The sequence below is a fragment of the Myotis davidii genome, unplaced genomic scaffold (assembly GCF_000327345.1).
Source record: "Myotis davidii unplaced genomic scaffold, ASM32734v1 scaffold608, whole genome shotgun sequence".
NCBI lineage: Eukaryota > Metazoa > Chordata > Mammalia > Chiroptera > Vespertilionidae > Myotis > Myotis davidii.
In genome coordinates, this window is record NW_006300025.1 from 923,468 (window position 1) to 935,206 (window position 11,739).

At 45.7% G+C, this 11,739-nt stretch overlaps 1 protein-coding gene across 1 annotated transcript; it reads left to right on the plus strand.

The window, feature by feature from the left end:
- Positions 1-5,271: 5,271 nt before the first annotated feature.
- On the plus strand, positions 5,272-10,292 carry BANF2 (barrier to autointegration factor 2). Its single transcript, XM_006776117.2, has 2 exons — positions 5,272-5,397; positions 10,104-10,292. The coding sequence occupies exons 1-2, from the start codon at positions 5,272-5,274 to the stop codon at positions 10,248-10,250; spliced, it is 273 nt and encodes a 90-aa protein (XP_006776180.1). The 3' UTR covers positions 10,251-10,292.
- Positions 10,293-11,739: the final 1,447 nt, after the last annotated feature.

Consider the following 11,739-nt stretch of genomic DNA (forward strand, 5'->3'; position numbering starts at 1 on the left):
GCCCTGGCCGGGAATCGGACCAGCGACCTCCTGGTTCACGGGTTGACGCTCAACCACTGAGCCACACAAGAACCCCCAGGTGGTCTGTGCACACATTAAACTTTGAAAAGCACTAGTTGTGATGGACTGAATATTGGAGTAGGGTTAGAAGACATAGTGGACACGGTCTTTAGATTGTTTACCTACCCAGCATCAACCTCCTCTCCGCCTACTTCTTACAGAAGCTTACGTTCTCTGAGCAGCCACATGCTTACGAGGCTGACTTCATTCACGCCCCATTGAGTTCCACTCCCCTGGACAGTACTACTGGTTTATGGGTAGATGTGTTGCCTGGTTCTGGCCAATGAAACTAACGGAAGTTCTACAGAAGACACTCTGGGCACACCAAGAAGAAATGGCCTCTCCTTCCTTTGAAAGTCTCCATGTCTGCATCTTGGGGCACTGGGGGCAGCTAGGCTGGTCCTTGACAACATAGAGCACTGACTGGCAGAATCCTGGGTCCACCTCACCAGTGGATTTCTGTTCATGTGAGATTAGAAATGTACTTATTGTTTAACTGCTTGAATAAAGGTTTCTGTTATTTGTAGCCAAGGGTTTATCAGCCTTGACACTATGGACATGGGGGCCGGATAATTCTTTGGGGGTAAGGGCTTTTGTGTGCATTATAGAATGTTTGGCAACAACCCTGACTTCTACCCGTTAGATGCCAACCACACTTTCCCTTCCCTCAGTTGATACAACCAAAAGTGTCCCCAGACACATTGCCAAATGTTGGGGGGGGGGGGTACCATAGTTTAGAACTATGGTTCTCAGACAAAGGTGTCCTAATTATTGCAAATACCTTTTATTTAGTGGGTCTTTAGCAGGGTAAAATCACTGCCCATCCTCCAGAGTTTTCCAAGGATCCAAGTGAGATCAGGTGTGTGAGAAAAGCAAACAAATGCAAGGTGTTGCTAGTAATTACCTGTCTGATGCTGTTGGTAAACTGATAACGATGTTGTAGTTTCCATTTATTCTTATAATAGGCCGAGATGTTTAACTTAACAGATGGCCAACGTGGATAGTCAATGGAATTTTCCCTCAGCAGAGTTGGGGAGCCCTGCCAACATGCTCGCACTCTTCCTCCTACTCAGAAATCCCAATCTCTTACGTGCCCTCCCTGAGCTGAGCCAATAATTCTGGTTCATTGGCCACAAGGTGATGGGTGTTGCAGAGTTCATCCATTAACAAATTTTCATAAATTAAGAGCAATCTTCATATTTAGCTGCAAGAGAGAGAAATTGATGACCTCTGTATAACAGTGTATTTGCAGCTCACACATTCGTGTGTTTGAGACCCACAGAGACAGGGGACCCTGGACAACCTCTCTTGCCTTATGTTTCCTTTCCTAGAATCAGCCAACACGTTGAAACCACTTTCCTTAGGAACCCGCTGACTCCTAAAAATCAGTGCCTTCAGATCCACTGCTGCTTTTTATTTTAAGATTTTTAAAAATTTATTTTTAGAGAGAGAGGAAGGGAGAGGGAGAGAGAGAAACATCAATGAGAGAGAAACATCACCAATCAGCTGCCCCCACTGATGATTGAGCCCAAAACCTGGGCATGTGCCTTGAGCAGGAATTGAACCCAAAATATTTTGGTGGGATGATGCCCAACCAATTAAACCACACTGACCAGGGCCAGATCCAGTTTAATTTCTTCTGAAGTGTCACAAAACGTTTGGGGGCAGGAAGGCTTACAGGGGAAGTTGGATTTTACAGAAAGGTCCGGAGGAGAACTGAGAGCGTGGAGACAGGCATGGGGACCAGCACTGTGAAAGAGAGACATTTGAAAGCAATGGATGCATCAGTCATTTATATCATCATTGCTGCTGGGACTGGAGTTCAGTGGGAAGCAAAGGCCAGTAGAGGCAGTCCTGGCCCTTGAAACCTCACGATCTACTAGGGAATATGTGGAAGATGCTGAGGTGCTCTCCTAACTTCATCCAGTATTGTGGTATAGGGTAACTGTCTCCAGTAACTACCCTGATTTTGTGTCCCATCTCCACCCTATGTGCTTTGCAGGTAACACACTCGCTTTCTGAACCAGAGGTAGGACACTTATATTAGGCCATAGATTACGTTTTAGAGCCTGGCATATGATGGTTCGGACTGAAGAAGGCATTTGTTGGTAGCTTCTATGCAAAAACAGTGCTTTTCTTTGGGAAGAGGGGTGAGGACAGGCTCACTGGCTGCTGTGCTTAGTGGTTGAGCGTCGACCCATGAACCAGGAGGTCACAGTTTGATTCCCAGTAAGGGTATGTGCCCTGGTTTCAGGCTCAGTCCCCAGGGGGTGGGTGGGCAGAGGGCATCATTGATGTTTCTATATCTTTCCCTTCCTCTCTCTGAAATCAATAAAAACATATTTTTAAAGAAAGGAAAAACAAACATAACAGGCCATGCTACAGCCCTATTATTTCCATGAAGAGTCAAGCTGAGGATTGAGCCAATATGTAGAGAAAGGTTGAGTCAACAGGGTTGCAGGGAAATCAAGCTGGAGTCTTGATCAAATTTCATGTGATTCACCTCTGGACTTTTGGGTAGCTTACGCTAATAAAGCCGCCTACTGTGTAAGCTAGTTTGAACTGGATTTTCCATTGCTTGTATCATAAACTAAAAGGATATGACAATGAGCAAACCTTAAATGTGGCTTGGCTGAGAAGAGATGTTCATGTAGAGAGCATCAGGGAGTCTTTACTCCAACTAGGAAGGCGGAGATCCTGGTTTAGCAAAATGGCTGGTATGGGGACAGGGGGCTGTTGTATTCTGGGATACAGACCTTCTGAGTATGAGACATGACACCTAGAGATCTGGAAATATTCAGGATGTTGACTACCTTCAGTAGTCTTCATTAAGGTCCTAGAAGACATATTTAGGGGGAAGGTGGCCTATTTGAGAGTGGAGAGAGATGAAAATACAGCTTTGCTAAGAGAGGGCCTTTCTGCCTGGAGTCTGCAATGGAAAGTGACTGGACATTGATGAGCAAGTCCTGCTGGATTGGAAAGCTGATTTTTCTGGTTAAAGTTAGAACACAGGCAACAAGTTGGGCGACTTATCAAAAAAAAAAAAAAAAAAAAAAAAAAAAAAGACTGGGGCCCTAGAAAAATATTGCTCCAGTTACCACATCTCTTCTGAGCATCTTAAGGACCTCAAGCTCAATAAAGGGGACAATTGACTTATCGTGAAGATGCAGCTGGGATACAGCGGGGGCAAGGAACAAATGGGGGTAGTTCCCCACTTCAGAGATGAAGGAATATGCCACTCATCTGAGGATATGAGGAGCGGGGCAGTGGGCAAGACACAGAGGCCAGCTGCCAGATGAAAGATACTGAGTTCAGTATCTCAGCTAGAGCTACCAGCCCATGAACTTAGAAGAAACCCATTCAATTCTTAGGGGATCTACACTTGATCTTAGCCAAAAGGCCGAGAAGCGATCTTAGGGGATCTAAATTATCAAAGAAAGTAGCCAATCTCTGAACTTTTACCTATAAGAAGTTGGGTATTAAAACTATGATTCTCCTCAGAATGCATCAATCTCATACCCACTCAATGTTAACAAGGCAGTAGGCGGAGGAGATACACTCAAACCCAGAACTGGGGGCTGCTATCTTGTCTGACTGAGGAACTTGCTTTACCATCAGGATAAGGAATCCTCATGATTGCCTCAACATTGTATGTACTATTGACCAATGACAACTGAGTGTGTTTCCCATTCTCCCTTCTCCAAATGGAGACTCCCCCTTCTGGATATGCTTCATGCCGGTATCCTGGGTTTTTCTTGGCCCACCTGGGTAGGCTGATGGTGGTGAACTTCAGAATTTAGTTCATATGTTACCATTCCATGAGTAGCTACTTTCAGACATGATACTATGATGCCTCTTCCAGAAAATAATGAATTGAAAGGGTGAGGGGAAGGGTGGGTATTTCTGATGATTATGCAAAGGAAGGAGAGTATATGAATATTAGTTCATCAAATGGGTGGACCATAGTGGAATGTTATAGTTACTGCTCTAACACCCATCTCCCCAACTCTGAATAATAATCCTGATTTTGTTCAGGGAACTATGCTTGAACTCACAGCTTACACATGGCTTAGAGAAAGCCAATTCCACTCCCAGGTTGAGGACTGGGGCATAGAGCTGTCACTAAGCTTACACAGGGATTCCATTCAAACCTTCGAGACTGAATGAGGCTCTGCTTGGAACTCCTCTTTCTTTTCGGGGTGTCACTGTTGGGAAACATAAGTGATGGAGCAGCCATTTCACCACATGAGTGGAAACAACCACAACTGAAGCAAACACAGAGAGGAAAAATGGAAAGAATGAGAGAAATGGAGCTGTGACCTTATATTGTCTTCTTTAATATTTGATCCAGCTTAACCCCTTCCCCGACAGAAACGTGTATACTCGTTTTCACAAAATGTTCTTTTTCAGTCGTCGACGAGTATACTAAGAAAATATGGTAAAAAAATATGGTTTATAGGAAGACGAGTTACAAACTGTTTTCATAACCAGCATCAAAAATACTATATAGAACCAAAATTTAAAAATTAGTCTGAAAAAGAAACGTTTTTAACAAAAAAATTGTTGGGGAAGGGGTTAAGAGTTTTCTGTTACTTGCAACCAAACAACCAACAATAATAGACTGTGATAAATGCTCCATAAAATAAAAGTATGACAAAGTGCTGGGTGATTGAGAAGGTAGGATAATTAGCTAAGAGAAGTGATGTTTGCTTTAGAATTTAAGCCAGTGGTTCTCAACCTTGGTTGCACATTAGAATCACCTGGGAACTTTTTTTAAAATCCCGATTTCTGGGCCTCGTCCTCCGGAACAAAGAAACCCCCATAACAAAGAAACAGAATTTCCGGAGGACGAGGCCCAGAAATCGGGATTTTAAAAAAAGTTCCCAGGTGATTCTAATGTGCAACCAAGGTTGAGAACCACTGAAGCAGTTCTTAGTTTCAAGCACATTCTTTTTGTGGAGTTGTATTGGACTCATTTGCGGCCATCATTAGCATATCTTAGTACATCCAGGTGGAAATAGAAGTGCAAAGGCCTTCGGTACTGGGCATTCCACCTGACATCTAAACGCCCCAATAAATTTGGAAGGTGAAAGGTAACCTGCCATCTGTCCCTCCCTGTCTCTTGGTAGGCTGGGGGAGTTCCCCAATGTCCACTCACACTGTGAGCGCCAGCCACTTCTTAACCGTTTTCCTTCACTGCTGTTGCAGAGAATGAATCACATGTCTCCCAGGTTGAGAACTTTCCTCTCTGAACCCATTGGAGAAAAGGATGTTGTCTGCATAGATGGGATCAGCCATGAACTTGCCATCAATTTGGTCACCAAAGGTTTCAACAAGGTAATTCCTTTTTCCTTATTTCTCCAACTTCTCTTCCCAACCTCTCTTCCCTTAGTCCTGCCAGGTGGTAACCACTGCCACATGTGCCTATAAGTGGCCATGAGAGAGCAAAGCTGCCACTTGGCAGGGCACCACATGCTTCTGTGCTACAGACCCCACCCACATGCTGAGCAGCCTCCAGGACCAGTGGACGATGGGAAAATTGAATCTCTTTGGCTCAGAGCTGCTGAGCTGGGCATGATTCATTTGGTGTTCAAACACCCAGGGGTCCACAGAAGTGAGCCAGCCACCCGAGTCTGGGGCTGAACTGTTGGGATGGATGGTTTGGAGGCACTCCCCACATCCCTGAAGAGACCTGTGGGGTCTCACTTGCTCCATCAGGGCACCAGCCTCGTGATGGCAGGTGGAGTAACAGCAGCCCAGGGTCTGCACCAGAGTAAGAGGATGTGAGTTGTTCAAAGATGTCACTCACAACCCAAGAACGGCCTTAGGGATAGCTGATGGAATCTGAACATTCTTGTCTATATGCTAGTAATTGTTTCTATGGTGCATTATAAGGCTGCTTGGAACTTTAGACAGAAAAGAAAGTGAGCACACACAGAGGTGGGCAGGAATTCACACAGAGCCTTGCACGCTCTGTCAAGCGAGGCACCACCAACAAACTGAAGTGCTGCTCACTCCCTTCAGTTTTCAACATCAGCCTCCACCACCAGGCAGGAGGACGGTGCAGAAACACCCAAGGAGGCTGGGAACTGCTGCGTGCACGGCTGACAAGCAGTTTGGTTCGCACCCGTACCGTGTGCAGCTGTTTCCAGGAGGCGTCTGAACTACTGGGCCTGTGGTTTTCTGATGGGCACGCTGCTTTGCACCAGATGTTAAATACTCTAACACCCCAATCTAGCAGCCAATTTAATATCCAACAGGTGATGTAGTTAGGAAGTTGGAGCTTCACCACTGAGGTACATTTGACTTTTTCCCCTCAGATAAAGGAGATAGCACCACTCCCCAGCATGTATTAAAGTAGGCAAGTCTGCCTAGGAGAAACATATTAAATTAAAAGTTCTTTTAAAAAAGAAATGATTGTCCCTCTTACTTTTCTATTGTGGTATAGCATACTTAACATTGATATGCAGAGTTCAGCTCAATGAATTTTGTGACAGGTATTTATACATCCATGGACCCACTACCTGGATCCAATGGTCAGATGCCTCCAGAATTCCAGATGGTTCTCTTGTGCCTCTTCCAGATCAATGCCATCCCTCCCTCCCACATGTAACCAGTATTCTGGCTACTACCACCATTTATGTAGAGTTTCCATCATTGTGAGGTTTTGCTGTTGGTCAGCCATATTCACCATTTAAAAAAATAATTTTATTTACATATAGTAAATGTCACCTTTTTAGTACTCAGTTCTGCAAGTTTTGACAGGTGCATGCACTCATGTAGCTACTACCACAGTCAAGACATAAAACAATCCTGTCACTCAAAAATGTGCCCCATGATCCTCATAGTCCCCACCCTCAGTCCCTGGCCACCACTGACTTGTTTTCTGTCCCCATAGTTTTGCCTTTTCCAGCTTCACTGTGTTTTTAATGAGAATTGCAGGTGGGTGATAGGCACGTTTCAGACAAGGGAATGGATGACTGAGAAATTCTCAGGCATCCGAGAACTTACTACCCAGAGTCGGGCTGCAGTGGTGACAGCTTTCTTGGCCTGTCTCATGGGTGCTGGTTCTTTCTGCACCCTTTCTGAGGACCTGCTGGGATGCAGACCATGAGGCTGCCCTGAGCCCTGAGCCATGAGCACTCTCCCAAGACACCAAAGCACTGGAACCAGGCCTCCATGTGACTGCCTGGGTCACACACAAGGGAACCCAACCCCAGTGCCGACACAAATATCACTACTGTTTAGCAAGAAATTGGCAAACTGGAGGGTGGCCCAGACCCGCTCACTGTTCGGACTTGGAGTTGAGGGGAAGTGTGCCCGTGGGCCACCATCCTGCCACGTGGACATGGCTGTCACAGGAAAGAATGAACATCCCTGGCTTCGAGGTGGCCACTGTCCAGGTTGTAGGAGTGTGGGACTATATGCTCAGGATTCCTGTCTCTACGTCATCATTCCTATAGCCAGATTTTCCTGAATTTGGCCCAAGGAGGGAGTAGGGCAGTTTCTCTTCTCCAGGGTTAGGGGCTGACCTGCTGGAGCCAGGAAAGAAACTGAGCGGGCTTCTGGCAGGGCCATGACAGGAGTGCACGACTCTGGCTTCCCTTGGGAGCAGGGTGGAGCAAACTAACTCTCCCTTCCCACGATGGAAGGCAGCAGGGTGAAACTAGAGACAGAAAATGGAGAAGGGAGCGTCAGGTTGCAACTTGGCTCTGGAGGCTGCAAGACGAGGCCCTTCTTCCTGCAGCATTCCTGGAAAGTTTGCCTCTGGCCTGCGTACCATGCATTCCCTGGCTTCCTGGCTGCTGAGCCTGCTGGGGATATGGCGGCTCCGATTACCAGCCCAGTGGATGCTAGTAGCGAGGCCTTCAACATGGCAGAGGACTCCATAGATGCCAGGCCAGACTGTGGACAGTTGGGGTGCGCAAATATGGGGTTGAGGAAAATAGAGTCTTAACCTTTCGATTCTTAGTGACTCTATCTGGAGAATGGGATGGGGCACATGTGAGGATCAGAGGAATTAGAATGTGCCAGGGGCCTGGAGCCCATCAAAGGTACTCAGAAGTGCCACTTACTATCATCGTCATCATCATCATCATCATCATCATCAATGTTCCCTCTCCTTAGACAAAACTCTGTTTCTTGATCCTGTCATATTCACGTCTGCACCTCCCACACCTACTGCAGCAATTGGCTCAACTAACTAAATTCAATAAATTTTACTTTTTTAAAATGTTCAATTAAAAACATCTCAGTAAAATCCACCACTGAACATTCAAGAATCCTTATAAATTAAAATGATATCATTCTAAGCAACTATACTGCTTTTTAGGATTATATCAAATAGCAGTTTTAAATGTCCATAAAATCCTGGCTTTTTCTCTTTTCAACAACTGGACTGTGACTCGAAGGAAAAAGCCCAAACTCTGATGCTTGGGTATGTTTTATGACTGGGATTCAGCTTTTAAAAATATGTTCCCTTTGGTCAAGATAAAGTTGGCTTTGTTTTACGGAACTGTAAACAGACGCCAGGGTTTTCCTGGAGGTGTCCCAGGACCCGAGGGGTGGACACTGGTTCTCATCCATCCCAAGCTGAAGAGCCCCCAAACCACTCTGAGAGGTTGGTACTTAACATGACTTCAAATCTCCAGGCTTCACTGTTTGGGGGCTGGGCCAATCTGTGATCATATGGTCCTTCTTTTTCTTTCTTTCTTCTTTTTTTTTAATCCTCACCTGAGGATATTTTTTCCATTGATTTTCAGACAGAGTGAAAGGGAGAGAGGAGGGAGCAGGAAGAGAAAGAGAGAGAGAGAAGTGACCCTTCGGTTCGCAGGCCAACGTTCTAACCACTGAGCGAAATCAGCCAGGGTGATCATACGGTCTTGGGTGCCCCTCTCTCCACGTGCTCCTTATTCCTCATCAGTCAGAGTGTGCTTAAAATGGGAAAAAAATAAATGAAACATTGTGGGAGAAAGTAGTTAGAAAACTAAGAATGACAGACTAGGAATCCTGGAATCTTTATTTTCCGTGTGTTTTTTATCCTCAGAGACTTCAGAAGAAAAAGATGGGTGTGTTTTAAGCCTTCTGCTCCACCCACAGGGCTGTGCCTCCAGCAGGAAAAAGGAATTCAAACTATTCGAATGCTCTCCCATTGACCTCACTTAATTCCATTTGCAGGATGGGGCAGGGCCTACTATGTGCCTTCAAAGATGCAGAAACTAAGGCCCAGGTTCTCTGGGTTCTCACGCAGAAGCAAATCGGTGCTAAGATGCCCTTCAGCTGCTAGTCCCATGTGTAGTGGCTCTAAATCTAGGGAGATTTTCCCCCCGCCAAAGGGACACTTGGTAATGTCTAGGGATGGTTATGAGTGTCACAATTCAGGGGAGTGGGTGTGTGCTCCTGGCATCTAGTTGGTGGAGGCCAGGGACACTGCACAGGACACACTTCCAACACACGCTTATCCAGTATATTAACAGTGCCAATGGCTGGAAACCCTTTGCTAGGATAATTGAGAAAGTAGCAGAGTGAAGAGCATTTCTAACACCGTGTGTGTGTGTGTGTGTGTGTGTGTGTGTGTGTGTGCGCGCGCGCAGGGGAGAAATACGAGCTCAGAGGCCGAAGGGTATGCTAGGCTCTTGCTACTCAAAGTGTTGTCTTGGACAACCATCCGCCAGGAGTGTTAGAAATGCAGGCTCTCGGGTCCCACCCCAGACTTACTGAGTCAGAACCTGCCTTTTAACAAGATTCCAGGTGATTCATGTGCTCATGACTCATGAAGCTGAGAAGGACAGGCTCTGGTTCATCCCAGACCGGACAGCCTCCAACCCTGCCCCAAGGGATGGGCATTTAACTTGGCCTTACAGCTCACCAAGGGCCTGTCCCCAAATCCCCATCGTCCACTCGGGGCTTCAGGGACTGCCAGTCTCCCTCAAATATGACCTGCTTTTCCTTTGATTTTTACGTGCTGGGGGAGGAAGGGCACCTCTGGTCAAGTTTATTATAACCTTTCCCGTTTTCCTCCCTGCCCTGCCCCCTCTCCACAGGCCTACACCCTGCTGGGACAGTTTCTTCTGATGCACAAGAACGAAATGGAGTTTCAGAGATGGCTCATTTGTTGTTGTGGTGCCACGGAACGTGAGGCCCAGGAGAGCACTAACTGCCTGAAGGAGTGGTGCTCCTGCTTCCTATGAACACACCCCTTGCTCAACCGCCTGCGTAATGACACGTCCTGTACCTAGGCCCGGGCTCAGAGTCGTTATTTTTGTTTTTAACTTTAACGATACATGCTTGTTTACAAAAAGTGATTCACAAATATAAAAAAGGACAAACACAAGAAAATGACCCAAAGACCACAACCTAGAAATGACTATCATTCCCCTTACATCCTGACAAATATCTCAGCATATATTTTATATAAAAGAATGAACAAGTTTGCTTAAAAAATGGGAATTTTGTCAGTGTATTAGTTATCTATTGCTGCATAACAAATAAACCCTAAACATAGTAGCTGAAACAATAAGTTTATCTCACATAGTTTCTGAGGGTCAGGTATTATACAACAGGTTGATTTCATTGACCAAGTCACATGGTCATACCTAACTCCAAAGGGGCAAGGATTCTTCTGAACTCAGAAAAAGTGGAAATATATCATGACACCAATACTCAATTAAGGTCATTATTTTTTCCCCTGAATGCTTCATGGCTGTTTTATTTCCTAAGTTTATAATATGACTGAGATATTTGTATTAAGGTCTTTTTTAACTCTCTAGCTTTGCTTCTTTAGCTCTCCCCCAAAAAGAGGCCAAAGAGAAGGATTTCAGGTTAGCCAACTGGTTGGCCCAAAGATTTGAATAGCTCTATCTACTGAGAGCTCAGGTTCTGACCGTCCAGAGCCTTTTCCCTGCTCCCTCCTGCACAGAGTAATTCTTCACTAAAATAGTCATGGGATTAGAAGTCACTCCATTTCTTAGATAGGACTGGATGGCAGAAGGGAAAGGAGAGAGGGAAGTAGCTTTGTCCCTCACTCTATTTTCACATACTTGGCTCCCCAAAATCTCCCTCACAGACACTGGGAATGTTTCCCATCAGCTATTTACTCCCTTGTGTCAATTTTTGTCTTCTTCGTAGATAAAATTATTGCTCCAATTCTTCAATTCTCCCTGTATGCCCCAACTTTGTCATGAGATTTCCCAGTTCCTCCCACTAGAGGCAGAGTAACTCCCAGTCCCCGGATGTAGACTTGGCCAGTGTTGCAAGCTTAAAATGACAGCATGTCAGTTCTGAGGCACATTTCCCCTTGCTCTACTGTGCCTCTGTCAACACCAAGAGAAGAGCTACAGCCAATGCCTCCTTACCCGGGGTGAGCTACTCAACGGTGCCTCTGTTTATTCACCTGTGAAGTAAGGGCAATAAGGCAATTACGCTGCCTTGCAAGTTGAATGAACTGAAATCGTATCTGTTGGGTCTATGATGCATAGCAGGAACACTGTCCCTGTTCTTCAAATCTCCTCAAGCCGGGCCTCCTCAGAGCTTGGTCATCATGTGGCACTCAGGAGAGAATTCACAGCTGCAAGTTGGAGGAGAGCCCAGCTACCAGCTTATCCAAACTAGTTCTGTTCTGTCCCACGTGCAAGTACTGAACACTGTGCGACTAGTAGGGACACAGTCTTTTTTTAAAAA

Bases quoted from the DNA above. Each gene is read 5' to 3' on its own strand.
- BANF2 (XM_006776117.2), top strand. From the start codon at position 5,272: ATGAATCACATGTCTCCCAGGTTGAGAACTTTCCTCTCTGAACCCATT. The intron at 5,398-10,103 runs GTAATTCCTTTT...CCCTCTCCACAG, and splicing joins TCACCAAAGGTTTCAACAAG to GCCTACACCCTGCTGGGACA.